Source organism: Convolutriloba macropyga, chromosome 3, assembly GCF_964194025.1.
Source record: "Convolutriloba macropyga chromosome 3, txConMacr16.3, whole genome shotgun sequence".
NCBI lineage: Eukaryota > Metazoa > Xenacoelomorpha > Acoela > Convolutidae > Convolutriloba > Convolutriloba macropyga.
This window is the reverse complement of record NC_134470.1, coordinates 73,965,529-73,988,298: the sequence shown is the minus strand read 5'-3', so window position 1 is coordinate 73,988,298 and position 22,770 is coordinate 73,965,529. Positions and strand designations below refer to the sequence as shown.

The window sequence follows — 22,770 nt, the reverse complement described above, 5'->3', positions numbered from 1 at the left end:
TAAATGATTGAGTTTGCATTTCGTTGACCCGTTACAGAGTTGTAAAAAATTGATTCGCTACTTCTTTTTGTAGTGAAACTTCGAGAGCGTTCAACTTCACATTGGGATAATTTATTTGGGATATGATTTATAGGCTACATTTCAAGACATTCAACGTAATGTGGTATCTATAATTTCTGTGCATTTAAAGTTATTTTTATACAAAAGCGCTAACAATTGCTGTACGCCTCGTTAAATAGAAAGTAGAAATGAAAAATAACCATCTAACGTCGGGTGAATATCTCTCAAACGACCGACGAGCGGTTCGCTTCGTCAGTAGCTAGCCACGATTTAGTGAGGCTAGCATTAGCTTGATTCGACTCTGCAACTTTTACTTTTCTAGCATTGTTAGTAAATAAATCAAAAACTGCTAATTTAAAAATTTGAAAAATATTGCAAAATTTAAAAGAGAAGCTTCAGTTTCGCAGTGAAAATGTTCAAACCTATTCTCTGTCTCTGGAGTTACGTCAAGTATCCCAGCTGCAAGACTTGAAAAGCTTTGTTGGCCAGCAATGATCGTTCATAAATCATAAACTCATAAAACGACGAAAACATTCAAAATTTTAAAAACAATCGCAAATTTTTACAAAATCTTGCAAAAATTAAAGCCAATTCACACAATAAGTATAACACTCGAAAAGTTTTAGCTGAAACAGAGCTGAAAGGCTCTGAAAGCATTTAATGCCAACTGCGCGCTACCTGCTTATCCTGTTTTTGAGGACAAAAGTGAAGAGCGTAAGACGAAAAATCGGTCATGCAAAAAATCGCATAAAAGACTGACAGGACTAAAATAGTTTCTAAAAACTTCGTTTGAGAGCAACTAAACAGTCATTCGATAATGTAACGAAGTCGCTGATACCAATACATGACTACAAACGTCATATCCTTTATATTTTTACCTTTGACAACGTTTATGGAAACAACAGAATGCTTAAATTATCTTAAAATTTCATAGTTCATTACATTGTCAATTTGGACCAATTCAAATTTCATCTTTTTTAATCAAAGGGGGTTTGCTCTTAAGCCCCGTAGGACAATCAAATGGATGAGACGTGATACCCCACTATGAGACATCACATCATCGTATATAATTTGAAAGACAAGGCACTATAGCTCTTTTAGAGCTGCGTCATGAGAAAGATTAACTTAAACACTGCATTATAGCATATATTTTAAAGACAAGAACACTTTGAGCTGCGTCAAGAGAATTAAATTTTGAAATAGCTAATTTATAAAGCTAATTTGTTATGAATCTGGTCTCCCCTCCCGCACTACGTTACCGCAAGAACTATCAGTGTCGGTCGGCCGTTTGGAACCACTGCAACCTCTGAGGCATATGATAGCGCAAAGCAAAAAAATTATTCTCTTGCGTAAGTAAGTTATTCGAGTATGATTCGAGTATCATCCGAGTATGATTCGGCTTTTTTTCAGCAATTTTGCTAGCTAGTTGTTTCATAGTGCTCGATGCGGCCGGTCCTGATCCCCCATGCAGGAAAAAAACGAGCGGCACGAAATTACTCTTCTTGACGTCAAGTATTAGTTTCTCATACTTCATGCACTTCAACGACTGATGATACTAGTACCATTCTACAGTTTTCTACTTCTTTTTGTAGTGAAACTTCGAGAGCCTTCAACTTCACATTGGGATAGGATTTATAGGCTATTTTTTGTAAAGATTCAACGTAATGTGGCAATTATAATTTCTGTGCATTTTTATACAAAAGCGCGGTACGCACGCCTAAATGTTACTCGTTAAATAGAAACAAAAATGAGACATAACCGTCTAACGTCGAGCGAATTGCTCTCAAACGACTGACGAGCGGTTCGCTTTGTCAGTAAATAGCCACGGCTTTGTGAGGCTAGCATTAACTTGGTGGTCGCGTTTTTCGCATGAAAATCAATACATTCGTGGTGGCAGGGGTAGGGGCCCCTGGCCATAGTAAATCCCATTATCACGGGACCCAAAGCAAAATTTTTCGCACGATCTTTTAACCTACCCGTTAGAAATTGCTAAAAATTTGCATGCGGGCCTGAATCGGTGAGATCACTTTTTGCCAGTTGGGGGGGGGGGGGGGGGGGGGTAAAATCGCGACTTTTTGGGAAAAGTCATCCCCGCACGAACTTTTTTGAAATTTTTTCACTTTTTTTCAGAAGAAACTTTGATCAAGCACAGGTAGGGGTGTTATACCGCGCAATGAAGTCAGAAGTCACAGAAGTCAAAAATTTTCAAAAAATCACAATCTTTGGCATTTTTTTGCATTTTTTTGAATTTTCTCACAAATGGTTGACTTTTGACTTGTGACTTCTATGATAAAACTTGTCTGTCGTCGATAAATAATGGGGGTCACAGAAGTGTAGTTTTTGTGTAGGAGCACTCTAAACCTCATTTTTGATCAAAATTTTTTTGGCGGTTGGGGGGCAAAAGGGCACTTTTCTTAAAGGGTTTAGTGCTAACCTAATTGAGCTATTGATGTTCTGTAAAGTCCTGTCGGTCATCCAAGTAGTTAATAATGCACGCGAGTAATAAAAAACGGGAATACATTAAAGTTTTTTGAAAAAATTGAAATTTACTTTTTGAATTTTTGACCCAATTTTTCGAAAATTTGACCAAAAAACGCGTAAGTCCGAAAAAATTCAAAGTTTCAAAAAAGTGATTTTTGATGCCAAAAACGTGCTTCTCGGGCGAAAATTACTACTGGCTGCTATTTTTTGGCCAAAAATCAAAGAAAAAACGATTTTTTTAAAATATCGAAATTTTTGCGAACTTCTGATTTTTTCAATATAAGGCAAAATCGGGACTGGCGGAGGGGCTTGCCCCTGAAGACAGTCCCCACGTGTTATAGAAGGACATGACAGTTCTGCTCCCTTAAAATTTTATCCGAGCCGGAACGGCTCGGCTTAGAAAACATTGCTGAGATTACGTTAAGACATAACACTGATTCTGTCATTTTTATTACTTTTTGTCAAAAAGTCAAGCGAGACATCATAACTAATGATGAGTCAGCAACCGCAAAAGAGATGCGCAAACAATTGTTTGCAACAAACACCTGACTCACTGAACCAACACCTGATTTGGGCCACGCCTGCCCCCTAGATTCGACTCTGCAAACTTTAGTTTTCTAGCCTTGTTAGTAAGTAAAAAACTGATTTTCAAAAATTGCAAGAGAAGCTTCCCGATTTCTCAGTGAAAAACTTCAAAACTATTCTCTTCCTCTGGAGTTAGTCAAGCAACCCAACTGCAAGACTTGAAAAGCTTCGTTGGCCAGTAATGATCGTTAAACTCATAAAACTACAAAAATAATCAAAAAGTTTCGAAACAATCGAAAATTTTTACAAAATCTCGCAGAAATTCAAAGATAGTAAAATCTTCAGCGAAAGAGTGAAAGCGAAGAGCGTAAGACGAAAAACCGGTCAAGCAAAAAATCGCACAAAAGACCGACAGGACTAATATAATTTGCTACAAACTTCGTTTGAGAGCAATTAAAAAGTCATTCGATAATATAACGAAGTGGATTATAACAAAACATGACTACAAACGTCATAGCCTTCATATTTTTACCTTTAACATTTATGGAACCAAAAGAATTGCATACTATCTAAAAATTTCATAAGTCACTACCTTGTCAATTTCGACCAATTCATAATTTCGACCAATTCATAAAATATTTTCTTTCTTTTAAGTGGGTTTGCTCTTAAGCCCCGCAGGACAATAAAATGGATGAGAAGTGATCCCCCACTATGAGATATCAGCGCATCGTATATAATTTGAAAGACAAGTCACTATAGCTCTTTTAGAGCTGTGTCATGAGAAATATAAACTTAAACACTGCATTATAGCATATATTTTAAAGACAAGGCACTAACTCTTTTAGAGCTGCTTCAAGAGAATCCAATTTCTATATAGCTAATTTATAAAGCTAATTTAATATGAATCTGGTCTCCCCTTCCGCACTATGTTACCGCAGGAACTCAGTGTCAGTCGGCCGTTTGGAACCACTTCACCCTCAGGCATATGATAGGGCAAAGCAGAAAAATTATTCGTGCGTATGTAAGTTATTGCATCCGAGTATGATTCGTCTTTCTTTTCAGCAATTTTGCTAGCTAGGTGTTTTATCGTGCGCGATGCGGACGGTCCTGATCCCAAAACAGTAAAAAACGAAATTACTCTTCTCGACATCAAGTATTCGTTTCTCATACTTCAGGCACTTCAATGACTCATATTAGTACCATTCTACTGAGTTTTTCCAGGCATGACCTGTCAATTGGGTTAGAGATTTTCACGTCGAAGAAATAACGACTGAACCTGGACCCCCATAGGCCATTCGCTTCAATGTCTAGTCGCTCGTTTTCATCAGTGCCAGTAGTTTTGTGTATAAAGGACTTGCCTTGAAGCAACTGACGTATGCTCATTTTCGACATCATAGCAAACGTCATGCATGATCTTAGCAAAGGTGTATCGGATCTCGTTGTCTCTCATGTGTGTATACCCACCCTTCGCACAATGGAGAGCATGTGTTAGGGTGAACTTTTCACCACATGGACAATTAATGGGCGTAATTTTGGCCTCAATGTGATATCTAAAGCAAAGCCCGTCTCTAAATTCGGACTTGTTAGTGTAAAATCGTAACGTTTGTGCGGTAGAGCTGTGAGCCAGTTCGAGGCTCCTTTTTCCAAAGCCACTTCTAGTACGTGGCGTTGCTCGGTCTGCAAGGCTTCCAATGAGATCTTTGAGCGCTCAAATATTCAGGCGTGCGGTTCGTTGGTTGTGCGTTCTTGGGTGACATGAGCATTTGCTCGGTCCTCATCTTTAGGAAGAGCTCATGCGGTCAGTGAAGAGGCATACTCCGTTTCGTAAACTATTGGCTCCTTGATGTTAAGTCTGCCCTCGTAGCGAAAGATTGACTCAAAGAACGACAGTAGGACGTGCTTTGGATGTTGGTTTCTGCATCTGAAGATACTCCGAGATTTTGGCGTTGTCCTGGACAAGAAATTTAATTTTTGTTGCACGCCTCTTGTGAAGCATGCGTAAGAGCTTGGAGGGAATGTTTTTGCTACTTGTCCTTAATTTTTTGAACAAATTGGCATACATTCCAGCTGTGGTTGCCTTAAAGGTCTCATAGGCTTTCACATTGTCTATTACAGATCCGAGAGTGCGGTAGCCGTCAACGCTTTCAACTGCCGTCCCCTCAAACAACCTGTGAGCATTGATCTTTGAAGCCTCTTTTACAATTAATTGACACTTCGGGGCGTTCACGGTGTAGCCAAAATAGCTACCAAGTTCAGTTAGTTGTTTGAAGAACAAGAGTAAGTCCTCCAACGGTGCTGTCATGTGTACCATTTTTGCGACACGTGCGTATTCTGGTATTCTGGACAAGCCTGAGCAAGGGGAGGGCGGCTACTCCATACATAGCCATAGCAATGCCCTCTAGAGACTGCAGGCTTTCACCTGCGACATATAAATCCGACGGGGCTGAATATGAGTTTTGAACAACAAAACCCAAGGCGGGGCAAATTCTCGTTATATTTTTACTGCCAATTCATAAAAAGAGAAAAACCCGCAACTTCTTCAATTACACACGAAATACTTCGGAACTACTTTTTGTACATAACCTGTTTGAGACAACGCACCAACATTAATTGTACAGAATTGATTGCTTGACAACCGAGAGAAATTTGCTGCATGTTATCAGATTTTAAGCGGTAAGTTACCTGGTAGCTTATCTGCTGAATGTAGAAGCAGTAACTATAGCTGTTCAAACTGAGGAGGGGGATATCGCTCCGCCAATTGTCAAAAAGTCAAATGACAGTGATTTAAAATTTTGCCAATTGGCGGAGGCATTTCTCTTCAATTTGAGCGGTTGTAGTTATTGCTTCTACATCACAAGCGGGTAAGGTACCAGGTGCATTGTCTCGTTTCATATTTCACACGTCCTACCAGTCAAGTTTAGATCCCTTGTGAACCTTTTAAGTCCAAAAGCAGTAAATAACTAGCAGATTGGCAGAAAATAGCCGTGATAGCCTAGTAGACTTGTTTCGAAAAAAGCACATCAAAAGAAATTTCTTCCAATAATTTACAGGAACTTATGTTTGTCTTAAGAAACTACACACCTAAAAGAGATTAATTTTTACAGAACTAATTTTTGAGAAAGATACGTCAAGTAAGTCATTTTCAGAGTGAGGTACGTCAAGTAAGTCATTTCTAGGAGTGAGGTAAGCCAAGTCAGGTAAGGCAAGTCAAAACTTACACAAGAATAAAATTCGCTCCACTGAAAGTGAAAAATGATGTCCCGCCCACAATTAAGTCGAAATTGGATAATTAAACAGCGGATTTGAAGCAATCGTGACATCGTATAGTCGAATCAAATCTTCATGAAAAAGTCCTGAACTGGAATTCTAATGACTTTCACTGACTGAAAAAAAACACGACAAATGACTGAAAGAACTGATTCAGAAAGTATTGAAAAAAAACTGATTAAAAATTTAAGTCAAATTGCCGCAGGTATACAAAAAATCACTAGGAAGATATCCAATTTTAGTTCAAGCACTTTGGTTCTTCCATTACTTTACAAGTGTGCAACAATTACACGCCACAAGAGCACTCGATATCTTGCTCCACTTCGTTTCGGCATAACCAGAATACCACTTCTCCACTTTGATGGAAAAAAAATGTGTGAACAGATCTTGAAAAAAAGCCGGGACACTCCGGAATTGACTCGCTTCACCCATACCACTTCAAGACGTTACTCAAAAAAGCCAAAGTTGAAAAATTTCCTTTTTACCAAATTTAATGCTAGGGAAGTTTTGTATAACCTCCGGTTTTCAGTCAGTGACTACCAACACGCCCACTTAACAACACAACGTCCCACAAAAGTCGAAGCAAAAGCGAAAATATTTAAATATTATTCTGAAAACTGTCCTTTTCGAATTTCAATTGCCCGCTGCAGTAACATACCTGACAATTGTATCAAAAGTCTAACATTTGCGTCTGCTGTTCAGTTAATACACACTCGTTTACAAAAGTAGACGCACAAAATGCAAAAGGTAAACTGCTTTTTTATAATCAATTTAAGTCAACATGAATCTGGTCCTTCTGTAGGATTTATATATCAATCAATGCATAATCATCAGAAAAATAATTGATCAAATTTTCACAAAATGACGGTCTCATACAGAATATCCAGAAGGTTTGCGAGTTTTACTTTTACTTAATTATGTTGAGTCCCACGTGAACCCTGTTCAAACTGATTCGTTACAAATTCTTTGTTGTGTAACTTGGGGTTCAATTCAAATTCGGATAAGGGGTTAATGACATGTTCAGATGATAGAACATTTCTTTTGATTGCATAGACAAAGACAAAGGTAAAAGTACTTATAAGGGTAAAACTTATCGGGTGATTTTTAATTTCTAGTGGTTACTATTTAACGAGTTACATTTAGAGGCGTACAGCAATTGTGTTAGCGCTTTTTTATAATAGTAACTTTGATTGCAGAAATTATACATGCCACATGGGAGCAAATATGGGAGCAAATTTGCGATCTGATTTATTGTTGAGATGTTGTTTGGCTTAAGAATCTGCACTTCTTACTGATTTGATTAGCTTATCCACATAACTTTGCTGCTGCTTCTATTAGCTTATCCAGATATCCAATAAAATTTTGACAGTGAAGTCATTTTGAAAAGATACGTCAAGTAAGTCCTTCAGAGTAAGGTACGTCAAATTAGTCATTTTTGAGAGTGATGTAAGTCAAGTAGTCTTCTTGTCAAGTCATGTAGTCAAGTCAAACTTAGTCACGGGAATGAATAAAATTTGCTCGAATAAGGGTGAATGAAGGAACAGAAAGCAGACTTGAAAGGATCGTGACGTCATATGGTCGTTACAAAAATCTTGACAAGAAAATATGACAAGTCCTGAACTAGAGTTGGAATGACTTTCACTGATTGAACAAAAAAAACAGAAAAAAAATGACTAAACCACAGAAGGAAAAACCACAGAAGAACTGATTTGGAATTAACAAAACCCGATAAAAAAACAGTCAAATTGTCGCAACTAAACAAAATCACTATGGGGATATACAATTTTTGTTCCTTCTCTCTCACTACTTTACAAAGGTGAAGAAATTTCACGCCGCAAGAGCACTCGATTTTTTGCTACAATTCCTTTTTCGGCGTGACCAGAATATCTCTTCTCCAATTTGACTTAAAATAAGGAAGTGTCGACAGAACAATCGACTAGCGTCCGGTGAATTGCTCCCAAAATAGAGCTTAGAAACAGCCGACTAACATCGGGCGAATTACTCTCAAATGACCGGTGAGCAGTTGGCTTGTCAGTAGCTATCCACGGTTTAGTGAGTCTAGCTTTACTCTAATTGGCGCATGTGAGCGCAGCGGGGGGTCACCGGGGAGGGGAGCTGATAGTGGGTGGGGTCAACGATGGGAGAGGTCTTTGGCTGCCGAGGCCCTTGCGGCGTCAATAATGTGCAGGGGTAGGGATGGGGGCTGATATGGAGGGGCGTGGTGGGGAGTCAACTTCAAAGAACCGCCCTTCAAACCAATAAGTCTCCAAAACAGTTTGTGAATCGCATACTTGAAGACTAGTGAACTGAAAGGCTCTAAGCTCTAAGAGAAGATAATGCCCGCTGGGCGCTACCTGTTTATTCCGTTTTTGAGGACAAAAAGCCAGATGCGTCAGACAAAAATCGACAATCGAAAAATCGCCTAAAAACAACATGACTAATATAATTACAAATTTCGTTTGATAGCGATTAATAATTGACTCGAAGTTATATTCTCAAAAACCTCAACCAGACGTTACTCTAAACAGTATTTAATTTTAACTGATCGTTGCTATCAACCAGATAAGCACAATATGGCAATTTTCCCTAAGTTGCGAATCCAAGCCTCTTTTCTCGACATACATTCTATTAAACTGTCTGCACACTACACCTCGAAAAACAAAACCCCACCCTGGCCAATAAAACTGGATAAGGTATTGGAGCGAATTGAGATCTGATTACAAAATTTTTTCGATAGGTTTAAGTCTCCAAAGAGTTTCTGTGAATCGGTCAAGCAAAAAATTGCATAAAAAGACTAATAGGATTAATATAATTGCCAGTAATGATCGTTAAACTCAGAACAGGATAAAAATATTTCAAAATATTTTAGGATAAAAATTTCAAAAACAATTGCAAATTTTAAAATCTTGAAAAAATCAGGATATTAATATCCTCAGACCCACTTCATTGTCTCGAGATACGATACTACCCAGTATCCTATTTCAAGCCTCCAAGAGTTTCACTAGCTCATAAATTTCCATAAACTTAAAAATTAAAAAATTTGATAAAACTCGAGTCATTGAAATATTGATAACCATTCCATTAGCTCTAGACTATGCAGCAGCTTATTATCAAACCTTTTGATATTAAAAATTGGAAGCTAATCCATAGTCATTAAATACTCTCCAAAAACATATTATCAAACTCGGAGATTTTCTGAAACTCTGAGGCTGAATAAACCTGAAAGTCAAAAAATGAAAAATGCATATTCAAAAAAATGCTTAAATTCGTAATAATAAAATCTTGCAAAACATTCCATTACAACAAAAAACTATGCACTAAACTATTATCAAACCTTAGAGGAGGTTTGTTGCCTCTTGAGGCTGAAACCTTAAATTTCCAAAAACCTTGAAAAAATTACAAATTTCATCAAAAAATTGCTAAAATTCGTGATATTAAAAGTTGAGAATTATTCCATGGCATATAAAAAATTTTTAGTAACTTATAATCAAACCTTTTAGGTGGCTTTCCTGCTCCTGGGTTTGGGAAAAAGAACAAAGTCAAATTATGAAGTAACCTGTTTTCAAAGTCTGGAGGAGGAGGTTCCTTGACACCTATTGCTAAAAAAAACTCAAAATGACTAAAAATTTTCAAAAAGCTAAAATTGAAAATGTATAAATTTGCGTGTTTTCGTTTGCATTACCAATACATAGCTCTTAGAATGGTCGTAAAAAGTACTTATGTTTTGCAAGAGACCTTTATCTTTAACCACCCTCAATTTGAGACTGATCAAACAAAATTCGAAAAACGGCGAAAAAACATGAATTGTGCTGAAAATCTTGAAAAAATGACCTTTCAACCTTAAACTACGGCCTTCCCAGTAACTTCACCACACTAAGCACTTGAAGGACTACTAAACGCGGTTCCTGGGTTTGGGAAAAAGAACAAAGTCAAATTATGAAGTAACCTGTTTTCAAAGTCTGGAGGAGGAGGTTCCTTGACACCTATTGCTAAAAAAAACTCAAAATGACTAAAAATTTTCAAAAAGCTAAAATTGAAAATGTATAAATTTGCGTGTTTTCGTTTGCATTACCATTACATAGCTCTTAGAATGGTCGTAAAAAGTACTTATGTTTTGCAAGAGACCTTTATCTTTAACCACCCTCAATTTGAGACTGATCAAACAAAATTCGAAAAACGGCGAAAAAACATGAATTGTGCTGAAAATCTTGAAAAAATGACCTTTCAACCTTAAACTACGGCCTTCCCAGTAACTTCACCACACTAAGCACTTGAAGGACTACTAAACGCGGTTAAGGGCCTCTAATGAAACTTAAGAAACTTAATGTCCGCTACCTCTTTATCCCGTTTTTAAGGACGAAGTCAACGTCAGACGAAAAATCAGTCAAACAAAAAATTCGCATAAAAGAAGACCAACAGAACTAATATGATTACTAAAAACTTCGTTTGAGAGCAATTAATTATATGTTGTAATATAACACGTTACTACGTAAAAATAGCACGCGCGCAAGCGGGCATAAAGAAAAGCCCATCAAGCTTGGGGGACAGAATATATCCAACTTTTTTATAACCTCAGTGTTCGATAAGTGACTACCAATACGACCACTAACAATATCCCAGAACAGTCAAAAGCAGAAAAAATTTTCAATTATTTCAATGAAAACTGGCCTTTTGAACCTGCAAATGTAATTTGATGTAATTGATGTAATTTTTGACAAACTGACAATCTTACTTACACAGAAAATCTAAACATAGCTGGCAGATTGCCAGCAAATAGCCGCAATAGCTTCGTAGATCTGCAATCTCAAAAAGATAAAAAACGAAACATAGCTGGCAGATTGCCAGAAAATAGCCACAATAGATTCGTAGATCGGCAGTCTAAAAAAACAGTAAAAAGACAGTGAAGGCTGATCTGTTATATTTTGATTTAAAATCTGTATAAGTTATTGCTGCCTCTATTAGCTGCTCTCAAATAACCTTCATTTAGAGTGACACACACCCATTGACCTTATCTCTTTGAATTAAAGTAAATAAAAGTCAATTTCAAAGTGAGGAAGTCATTTTTGAGAGTGAGGTAAGTCAAGTGTGACCAAAAATTTAATCACGCGCATGAACAAAACTCGCTCCACTAAGAGCGAAAAATGACGTCACACATAGAATTCAGTCGAAATTGCATGAACGAATGAACAAAAACTGGCTGTGACGTCATATGGTCGTAACAAAAGTCATGACGACGAAAAAAAACCAAGAGAAGGCCAATAATAGCCACAGCTATCGCTGTGCGGCTATTAAAAACGAGAATTTTCATTAATTGCTGAGATGTTATCTTTTGATTATGAATATGAATAACTTATTGCTGCTTCTATTAGCTGCTCTCAAATAACCTTCAATTAGAGTGCCACACACTCACTTGACCTTATCTCGTTCAAATGAAGTAAACAGTCTATTTTAAAGTCAGGAAGTCATTTTTGTGAGTGATGTAGGTCACGTGTGACAAATTTAATCAAACGAATGAACAAAAAACTCGCTACATCAAGAGTGAAAAATGACGTCACGCACGCAATTCAGTTGAAATTGCATGAGTGACCTGGGAAAACCATTTAAAAAATCCGATCCAAAAAATCGAAAAAACAGTAAAAAAAATCAAAGTGAAATTGTCGCAAGTGAACAACAAACCACTACCGAGAAAGCGAATTTTTGTTCAAACACCGTATTCTCACTCTACTTTACAATTAGAGCGAAAAACTTTCATGCCGCAAAACCAATCGCTATTTCGCCCCACTTCCTGTTTCGGCGTGACCAAAATCACTACTCCAATTTGACTTCAAAAATGACAGCGCCCCAATAATTCAAATTCTTTGAATTGTAAAAAACCAAGAGAAGGCCAATAATAGCCCCGGCTATCGCTGTGCGACTATTAAAATTAGTGCGACTATTAAAATGTTGAGTCCCACGTGAAATCTATTCAATTTGAAAATAAAGTTTGAGTTCACAATGCAAAATCTTACTTAAAATTATAAGCCATGAGCAAGTTACAGATTTGAAATGGGACGTAACATACTGCTACTTACAGTTAACTAGCCAACTTATATTTCTGTACGTACGATTGTCAGTTTATCCAAATTTAGACATGTTAAGCTTCTGGTGATTACGCATCGCTTAAGAAAAGACTTTGTTCTGTTTACAATAATAGATTTAAAACAGGCAGTTTACCATGTATAACTTCATTTCGTGCGTTAACTTTTGTCAACTAGCGAGGTTGATTAAAACCGCTTTTCCTTACATTAACCGTAGAGCTGAAACTTAAAACATACCCGACAGATTGCCGGAAAATAGCCGCCGTTGATTCCCATAACTCTATTGGGTTTAAAAGAAAATATCATCAGAAACAGTCTTCCACTACGCCAATTTTTTTACATTTAAATTAGAGAAACAACGGTGGATCACCAGTTAACCCTATATCAAACTGAAGATCTCCATTCAGTTATCGATCTTTTCCGTTTGTACCCCCAGGTTTAGAGCACGTGTAATTACAATGTAATTCTTGTAAAACTATGGCACGTGCCTATGAGGGGGGGGGGTGCAAATAATATGCACCCACTTAGCTGGGGGGCACAAACTGAAAAGATCCCAGTTTTCGCACAGAATAATTAGCGTACGACAAAACGATGTGAAACGATATGCCCTAGTTCTAAGAGTTGTCACTCTTCGCTTGTTCTATCTTTCACCAATTCGATGGTTAAATTTTCCTTCGGCTCCAGATTGTTTGGTGTTAGTTTTGTAACCGCTAAGTTTTGTAACCACTAAGGCGTTGCGCCCAGGTATCTATAGAGATTTAACTTAATTTAGCTCACCATCTGTTGGGTTTTGGAAATTGACATACGCATAACCAAGTGATCGTCGTGTCACGACGTCTCGGCATACTCGAATGGAAAGAACAGGTCCAACATGAGAGAACTTCTCGAATAGCATGGCCTCAGTGACATCATGAACTAGATCGCCAACATACAGCGACGCAATTGGCAGGCTTGCGGAGGACAAAGGAGGATTTCCACCGGTAGGGTTTGACATTTCTTCTACAGTAAATAATTCACATTAAATAACTCAAACATTTGCTAACATTATAATATGATACTTACCAGCTCTTTGTTTGCGTCACCACTTATGAACACTATTTTTTTGGATTTTTAATAGATTTTCTAGTTTTTTTGGAGTTTTTAAAAGGATATCCTTAAAATTTTTTGACTTTTATAACAAAAGTTGTGATACGTATCCCTTACAATTTATAAGGGATGCAAAAGCACATGCAGTGAAAAGTTTTCACACATTTGAACAGTCAATTTTTCAAATAAATTACACAGAACAATTGAAAGCAATAACTTTATAGGCGCAAAAATGAATGCCTTAAATTTATAAATTCTTATGAGATTTTGAATGACCTGTCAATCCGCTCTCAAACTTCATAAGAATTGTTATCGATCTCTAAAATTCAATCGATTAATTGGATAACCATTTTCAAATCTTTTTGCTCATTCGAAAAATTGAAATTAAACTATAAAAAAGTCATGTGAAGATCTCACATTTGTCAACCTGAAAACCTCGACATTTGTCAACCAATTGCAGCCTCGACTCAACGGAAAGAGCCAACTTACTCTGCGAATTTTTAATTAATTGAGATCTTCATTGTGTTAACGACAATGAAGCAGTAACATATGAATTTCAGTGCGGTGAAAGTGTTATCGATTTATTTTTCGTGAGCAAGGAACTCTTAGAACACTTTAACGAGATAAAGATCAACAATTCATTCCTAACAAAGCACAAGCCGGTTTCTTGCTGCTTTGATCTAAAACGCAGACATGATATAGCGGAAAGCAGAGAGAAGCAAATGCGTAAACTCGATGTTGAAAAATTGAACGAACGAATGAAAAGCGTTCAAAATCCGCACGATAGCAACGCAATGGACACATCGTATGACGAATTTGCCAAGGCCATTCATGAATCAGCAGCAACCGTTCGGACTGAAAGAAAATCACCGAAATGGTTCGAAAAAGAACTGTACCTACTGCATGAGCAGTTGAAAGCTGGATATAGACAGACATGAAGCGGATTCTGATTATTTTAAAAAGAAAAGAGCCTTCAAGAAACTTTGCAGAAAACACAAAATGATGCATGAAATAGATCGCGAAAGTTTCATAATCAGAAAAGCGCAATCAGAAAGGCGAGACTTTTGGAAAATTCTGAAGTCAAGGAAAGTTTTAGCAAAACTATCCGCAATTAAAATTCCAAATCGGGAATCATATTTCGGAGGTCTATTTAAAGCTGAGGGCGAAATATCAGATGAGCTTTTAGACGAGCAAACCTTAGGAAACCACGATTATTGTTTTTCAAACTGGAAATGTACCGGAAATTTGAAAGATCCAATAGCACTGGAAGAAATTACCGAGGAAGCTTCGAAGTTAAAAGCTGGTAAAGCAGCGGGACCAGATGGAATAACCAACACTAGTATTAAATTAGGTTTTCAGACAATGCAAAGATACGTATTCCATTTACTTAACCTCTGTTTTGCGGAGCATAATGTACCCCGAATTCGGTAGCTATCATTTAAAAAACCACTGTACAAAGGCAAAGAGAGCAAAAGAGAACCAAGTTCCTACAGAGGCATTAGTCTGTTATCTTGTATGTACAAGTTGTTTAGGGGTACCATTTACCAGCGTTTGCGAATATGGGTCGAGCGAAATCAAATTTCAGAATCAAGTGTTTCAATGAAGTATCTTTGTTGAAATTTAACCATACGTGCATGTGATCGTCCAACATCAAAAATACGGCACGGGTTTTCGGGTTCCCAAATCACTGTGACTTTAATAGCGTGATTTGGAGGACAGTGATCTCTTTCTAGATCACACTTAATGCGAATTTTGCCATAGTACATGTGTTCTGAGGCAACATCAAAAGTGAGAGTGATGTTAGTTAATTGAAGTGACCATCCTAGTGTGTGGATGGCAAGATATTCGTGTTCTGGGTCTTTACCGGTACAGTTAGCGCAGGGATTATCTGAGGTAATAGGCATTCGATTATGATCACGTGGGTTATAAACCATAATTCCGTGTTGGAAAAAAAGGTCTACAACGGTCTAAACGAAAACGGCCTTGTTTTTCTCCTATATTAGCTTGCCAGCGGGGGTCGTCTAGTGCGACGAACTGTATGATTTGAGGGCGATAGTGGTTTTTACTTATTAGACCAACGCGTGCAAGTTCTCGACGAGTTTCAATTTCTTTGGAAAAAAAGGTCGTTCCATATTAATAACATACCAATTATCGTGATCAAACTGAAAAACTGTTTTGAGTGCAATTTGGTGACAAAAACTTTTCTTGTCGCTGAGTTTAGCAGGTATGGCGTAAGCGCGTGCTTGTACTGTTCGTGTTTGTGAGAAAATTTGTACTTGACTGGGGAGGATTTTGAAATCGGCCGGCTTAATTTTACATTCTCCAATTTTATTGAGTTTATAATACTGCATATTTGTGATATGCTTTGGGGAACAATCGTAGTGTGTAACCGCAAGATCTTGTATGCCTGTTTTAGGTGTGGAATTGTTATGTTGATAAACTTTTATTGGTTGTTTTATTAGAAGTGGACATCAAAGAATAAATCAAGTAATATGAGAATTAAATTTGTAGGGGACATGTGTAGGAAAGTCCATAGTGTGGATTATAGAAGACAAAATATCCTGCGGGGTTTTTGTGTATCTATCAAATTTGTAGTGTATTTCATGACAAATGAAAGGTGATGGATTAGTTTTAACTCTTGGTGCTGCAGTTTGGGGGTGAAAGATAAGTTTTTCTTGTTCAACAACTATTTCAACAGAGAATGTGATTTTTGATTGTTTTAACAATTCGTGAGGTCTTTGCTTTTGAACGGGTGTTTTTTTTTTGTAAGACTTAGGAATTTTTTGTTTAGCCCAATTATGTAATTGTTCTCCATTGTTATGGTCTCCATGGAAGGCGGTTGGGGGGACAATTAATTTAGGTCCTAATTTTAACGGTAGAGTTGGGTGATGAATTGACTTTATTAATTGAGTTGTTCCAGTAGGCTTGTGATAACAAGCGTTCAAGATTAGTTATTCGTCCTTGTGGCGGTTTAAAAAGATTATTCGCAATTTGTGTTGCAGTTGGTGAAGAAAATTTAGAACTAATTGGATCATAATTAGAAGTGTCAGAAAGTAAGCTAATATCATGTGTGGTATCGTGAATATTTGAGACAATTGGCTGTGGCAATTATGAGCTTCTAGTTTTATCGATGTTTGCAAAATTTATTGGCTGGGTGGAGAACAGTGGAGTGTTTGAATAATTAGGAAATTCAGATTGTGGTGCTTGTGGAGGAGCTGGTGTAAGTGTGGGTGGTGGAGTGTCGCATTTGGAAGAAAACCAGATTATGACAATAAAGTTTGTGCAGTTATTTATGGTGTTGTTGTTGTTGTGCTGGCGTATTTGGTGTATTTGCGTTTGATTTTGTTGGGGAGATATGGGATTACCGATTTTGGGGATAAATGGGGGGGTGTCAAGTAGGGCGAGGTCTATCTGCAGATTTGGCAGTAGTAATGACTGAGTATGGGTGTTCCTCGGTTTCTTTGTTTGTGGTTTTTTTAAAGAGTTTAAATGATAACTTTTTGGGTGTTGATTGTTTAGTTGCTCCGCTGTATGAGCAACCAGGTGATTCTGAGACAGGGGGAAGCACTTGAGTTATTGTTCGATTGTTGACTAGAGGACGCAATTGTGACAATAATTTCTGGCCCAGAGTGCGGCAATTATTGCAATAATAAATTTTATAGTCAGTGGAGGTGGGGATAACAATTATTAAAAGATTTGAACAATTATTGAAATACTAAAAGATTTTACACTTACTCGGATTGCTCCGCAGGGTAATTCTGGTGGGATGACATTATGGAGATAGATGAGATCTAAAAAATCAGCAGAGAAAACTTAAAAGTTCAGCAATTGTATACTCGTTTCGTTCAAATGAAAAGATAACGTGTGGATACGTAATTTCATTAGTTGGGTTGTTGCTGTTTGACAATTTGTTGGTATTGTTCATCCAATTTTGGAGTTCTTTAATGTATTTGATATCATATGAGGCTGGGATAGCGTCAAGATTACCGGTTGAGACAATATCTGTGTAGAGAATTTCAGAGAGTTTAGGCGTTGATTGTGGTTGAAAAATTGGAACATAGAAAAGAGCGATATCTTCGTTAATAATGTCTCTAATGTAAAAAACCTATTCACTACAAGTGTGTGAATATAGGATGTGATCAATTTTGTAATAAATATCTTGAAAACGGACCTGTCTAGGTTTAAAATTTTGAATATATCTAAATGTATCAGCGTAGGGTGTTCTTTCAAACAATACTTCTAGTCTGTAATGATAAGTTATGTGCACACCTAGTAAAGTTTTGTCGAAGAGGATTCTTTCAGTACTGTGAGACTGAAAGTTGTCATTTGAGTGTTGCTGCCCTTGTTGCTTCCGTGAGCAGATTTTTGGGAGCTTTCTGTGAGCTGTCAGCAAGGTCAAAGAAGCTAGAGGTTAGAGAGGATAAAGAACTGCACTGTGAGACAGTTCTTTTTTGTTAGAGAGCGAAGAAATGAAAGTTGAAAATTAGAACTTAGAAAGTGAGAGATTTTTCTAAATTAAGAATTGGAAGAGTGGAAAAGAGAAGTTTAGAAGAAGAGTATTTGAATATTGTTGAAAAAGAAGAGAGAAGAGAGAAGCAACTAAATTTCAAGTGCGGTGGACTGAAAATTGATATAAAAAAACGATTTTGCCTGAACACGACTTTTTAGTCGGGTACAAAAAAATTATCGAGTCATATCTTGGCAAATAAATGAGATTAGAGAATTGTTCCCAGACAGAGCTGTGGGTCGGTTATTGACTTAATTTTCAGTTAATTTCCTTTTTGTTATTATCGTGGGGAATTGCCGGTAATTCCCTTTTTTTTCATTTCCTGATGGAAGGGGTTTTTGGGGTTCTGCTAGGGTAGCAGGTGAAGATATATTCCGTGTGTTTTGTTTACTGGGCTAAGGGGTTTTATTAACTTTCCCAGTGAAAGTAATTGTATTAAGGGGGAGAGCGGTGAAAGAACTATCTGAATTATCCCTCTCGTATAAGAGAACGAAGGAACTCTATTTTTAACTGAATTATATTTAGTAGCTTTTTAGCGTGTTATGCTAAATTGTGTTCAGCTATTTAAAGCGAGGAGAGTGATCTAACGTGTGTTCTATAAGTGAAGTGTAAATGGTTTTAAGTGTGCGTTGTTCGTGAAGCCGAAATTTTTGACTGTGGTATAAAGACCCTATAGTCATTTATTGGTTGTCGTCGATGACGACTGTTTCTAGTAGTGTAGTTGTCCGAAGTGTTTTCGGGTATTTCAGACGGGTTAAAAGGTAGTTGGGGGGAGGGGAGGTCATCTGTGGATGGTATCCTTAGATTGTCTAGACTTAAGGAGACAGATTTCGACTTGGTAAATGATAACTTTTTTGGATGGAGTTTTAAGAGTGAATTATCCGAGAAAAATTTCTCCATTTGCTCTTGAACGAAGAGTTCCTTGGGATAATATGGTACTCTATTACTTCTATGACGGGTAATTTGTTTACCAGAGAAGTCTTCTAGTTTATATGTTACCAATGTAGGAGTATCCATTAATTTATAAGGTCCAATTTTTTGCGGTTGGATCTTTTTTGATACTCCGATTTGTGTGATTTTATTTACAACGAAGACCCAAGTTATTTTAAGTGCTTGCCGCGTTCCAAAGTGGCGATTTATAAAACTGCGTTAAAGTTTATTTTGAATTAAATAATTGTGAACTTCGTTATAAACTTCCGAGTGTATCTTTTCACGATTAAGAAACCAATGCGCAAAGATTCCTTTCTGTATCTATAATTTGTTGCTGATGACCTAAGTGGTCAGTATGTTTATGATTCGGAAATAAATTGCAAGTTGCATTTGCCGTAGGTTTACAGTCTCCTAAGCTATCTGTAGTGGAAGATAGGTTGAACATTATGGGTTTCTTTGGTTTTTGACCAAATACAAGTTCATATGGTGAAAGGTTCATATTGTTCCTTACTTGTGAATTGAATGCAAATGGATAGACTTTTACTTTGTGTGAGCACGTGTCATATTGTGAGTCTAATACTGTACGAAGAAATGTGTTTAGTTAGCGATTACTGTTTTCAACGAGTCCATTTGATCACGTTGCATATGGCGTAAGTGATTTGAATTGTACATTATATGTACGGCAGAAATATGTGAATTCCCCGTTAATGTACTCATTTCCGTTATCTGTTACCAAAAGATCTGGAAATCCGAATTCAACAATCCAGTGGTAAAATAAAATTATGAGTGCATTACTGGCATCATTTTTGGGTGAAGGATGGAGTGCAACATAATGTGTAAATGCGTCTACAATAACAAAGACATAAGAGTTCCCATCAGAAGACGATGAGATTGGGCTTTTTGTATCCACTGAAATACGGTGATTGAAGTATGGTGAAATCTCGAGGAGTTGATGTTGTGGTGCCATTAAGAGTTTTGGCATGGATTTGCTAGTTTGGCAATTCAAGCAATCTTGTGTAAGTATTGCTATCTATATATCAATGTCGGAAGAATAGTAATTTTCCGTGATCGTTGCGTGCGTTTTTTTACGAAAAGGGTGTCCTGAAAGATCATGAGTGTGTTTTATAAAAGATGACTAGGAGAAGAGAAAGTTGTAGACAATTTTTTGGTGATGTTTTTTCTTGAAAGTAATACAGGAGATTATTGTCTTCGTTAATGCATAAATTTTGAAAACGTCGATAATACTGTAACAATCCATTATTCGCTCGTATAGTTAGTGAAGGGATTGGGGGGAAATTTTTATACTGTTTCCAATGTAAAAGTTGTCTGAGAACTGGGACTTGTTGTTGTGTTTCATAGAGAAGCGTATCTTTTATATCAGTTTGATCTTCGTAAAAGTAATTATAGAGCTTTGGGGATTCTGGTATAAAGTCGTCCATTGCTGGGAGTGAAAATTTAGTACTATTTATTAATTCGACGTAATTTGCGTCGTGGTTGTGTCGTATGAAATGTTTTGTTTTATTTGTGTTTAGTGTGACATCTGTGTTTTGTATAATAGGATAGTTTTCTGGGAGTGAAGAGTTATTTTTGAACTGTTTTAGTTTTTGCTGGTGGATATTCTCTAAGGGCTGTGCTTTGGTTTTAAATTCGTAAGATAAGACTGGGAGATAAAGATCTTTTTCTAGTTGTAACTTGAAATTATTATCTTTAATCTGTAAGTAGATTGGAGAGTGTGGTGATTCTACATGCGTGTCTGTAGACACTAAGTTAATATATTCTTTTGATGCAGCGTAGTGACATTGTCGTACGTTGTGTATTTTGATTGTGCGTCATAAAGAATGTAATCGAATCTGGTATTTCTACTGTGCGAAGACGGTGTTCGTCTTGTGTTGTTGTCGTGATTGAGAGACTTAGTAGATCTGCTAGTGAAATATTTTTTCCTTCCGACCAAACTATGTGTAAGTTTGGAATTTCAATAATTTTAATTGAAATTTGTATACTCTATGATTTGGTTTAATTTTTTGTGTGAATAAGAATAAAATTGGTTTATGGTCAGTGTATAATATTAGTGTGTGTTTGGATCCTTGAATAAGGAATTCATATTCTGAAAGTGCATATAAAATGGCTGAATATTCGCGGAGAATGATGGATAATCCAGGTTCTGTGGTTGAAAATAGACGAGAGTTTGCCGACACTAGCTCCCTTTTTTGATTCTATCAATTGTTTGTTGTAATTTGTAATTGAGGAGTCCATTTAAATTCTGTTGTATCTCTGAGTTGGAGATAAAAAGGTCAAAAAATGACTTGTAGGTTATATATATATATATATATATATATATATATATATATATATATATATTGGAGTAAAGGTAAGAAATCCGACATAAATTTAGTTTGTTTTTAATTTTGGGTGGTTGTAGTTTTAAAAATTAAAAATCCGTTTATTTTTGATTTGAGTGGGTATATGTGATTATTTCGTATTTGGTGTCCTAATAATTTAACTGAGTCTAAGAAAAATAAAGATTTATCTGGAGCAGCTTTGAGGTTTTCCTTTTCTAAAATAGTGTGATATTTTGTAAGTGTTTGCAACATTGTGTCTGTTGTTGTATCTTGGATGAGTTCGTCATCCAGATAAGTGATTATTTTGTTTTTTTTCTATTTAGTGGTTTGAATATACTGCTCATGAACGATGAGAAGGCTGCTGGATCAATAGAAATACCATAGAACAAGCGTTTAAAACAGTATTGTTGTCCAGCAATCACACAATTTGTGAGTCTTTGTGATGGTTTATCAAGTGGAATTTGGTTGTATGCACTGTTCATATCAGCTATAGAGAAAATTTGTCCCTTAAACCGTGTTAAAATAATCTGGGTTGGTTCTGTGGGCCAACTACATTTTGTTTCGTCAATCATTGTGTTTATTTGACGGGCGTCTAGGACAGTTTTTAAGTATTCTCCTTTTTTAAGAATGATTACTGGGTTACTGAATGTATTTCCAGTGGTTAGAGAGTCTGTAGTTGCGGGTGCTATGATAACAAAGTGTGTTAAAATGTCGAGTAAATGTTGTGCTCTATCTTGTAATTGGAATGAAATACGAGCAGCTCTTTGCTTTTTAAAGAAAGCTGCTGCTTTAAGAGGGAGATTTAGTTCTACCTTAATTTTTCAAACATCGAATTTGGAAGTTGCTGAACATTTTTGAAATTGTGTGAGGAGTTGTGCTAATTTTTCAAACTGTGTTTGTGTTAACTTTGTGTGTTCAAAGTTAAACATGGTGAGAAATTCTTTAACTGCTTAAGTGAATTCTGATACATCAAAAGGTATGACGAATTTTTTCTGTTGTGAGTTGTATTTGCGGTCTTGTTGTTTACTAAGATTTAAACATTATAGTTTTTTAAGTATTTCTGACGTACCTTGTGTCAGGTAAATTAAAGTATAAGCATCCATGAAATCTGTGAGTTCATTTATGCGATATTTTGTGGTTTTATAGTCGTTGAAAGAAACATCTTGTTTTTAATATACAATTATTCCTTTCACGAGTGTTAGTGGGTGGTTCCAAGGATTTTGCATTAACATTTGGATGAATGACTGATAGGGATATTCGAGATTGTTTATATCCATTTTAGAGAAAAACATATTTTTCGTAGTGGTAAAAATGAAAAATCAGATTCATAGAGGATAGTACCGCTCGCATTTTATTTTTACAATTATATGCGGTTAAAGAATAAGTAAAGATTTGGTGTTCAGAAGGTGTGAAGTATATTCAGTGATCTCCAATTACTGGAAATAATGGTGAATAGTATGGGGGTGGATTATTTGATGATTCGTAAAATTTTGGTGAC

General features: G+C 36.6%; 1 protein-coding gene across 1 annotated transcript in view; it reads right to left on the bottom strand.

Moving 5' to 3' along the window:
* LOC142336457 (polyadenylate-binding protein 1-like) overlaps positions 1–13,649 on the bottom strand; it is a 35,451-nt gene extending 21,802 nt beyond the window's left edge. Inside the window, exons 1-2 of the mRNA XM_075385304.1 lie at positions 13,473–13,649; positions 13,188–13,409 (exon numbers count right to left, since the gene is read on the bottom strand). Of these exons, the coding sequence (XP_075241419.1) occupies positions 13,188–13,404 (217 nt within the window). The 5' untranslated portion in view covers positions 13,405–13,409; positions 13,473–13,649. The remainder of the gene's footprint in view (positions 1–13,187; positions 13,410–13,472) is intronic.
* Between the last annotated feature and the right edge of the window lie 9,121 nt (positions 13,650–22,770).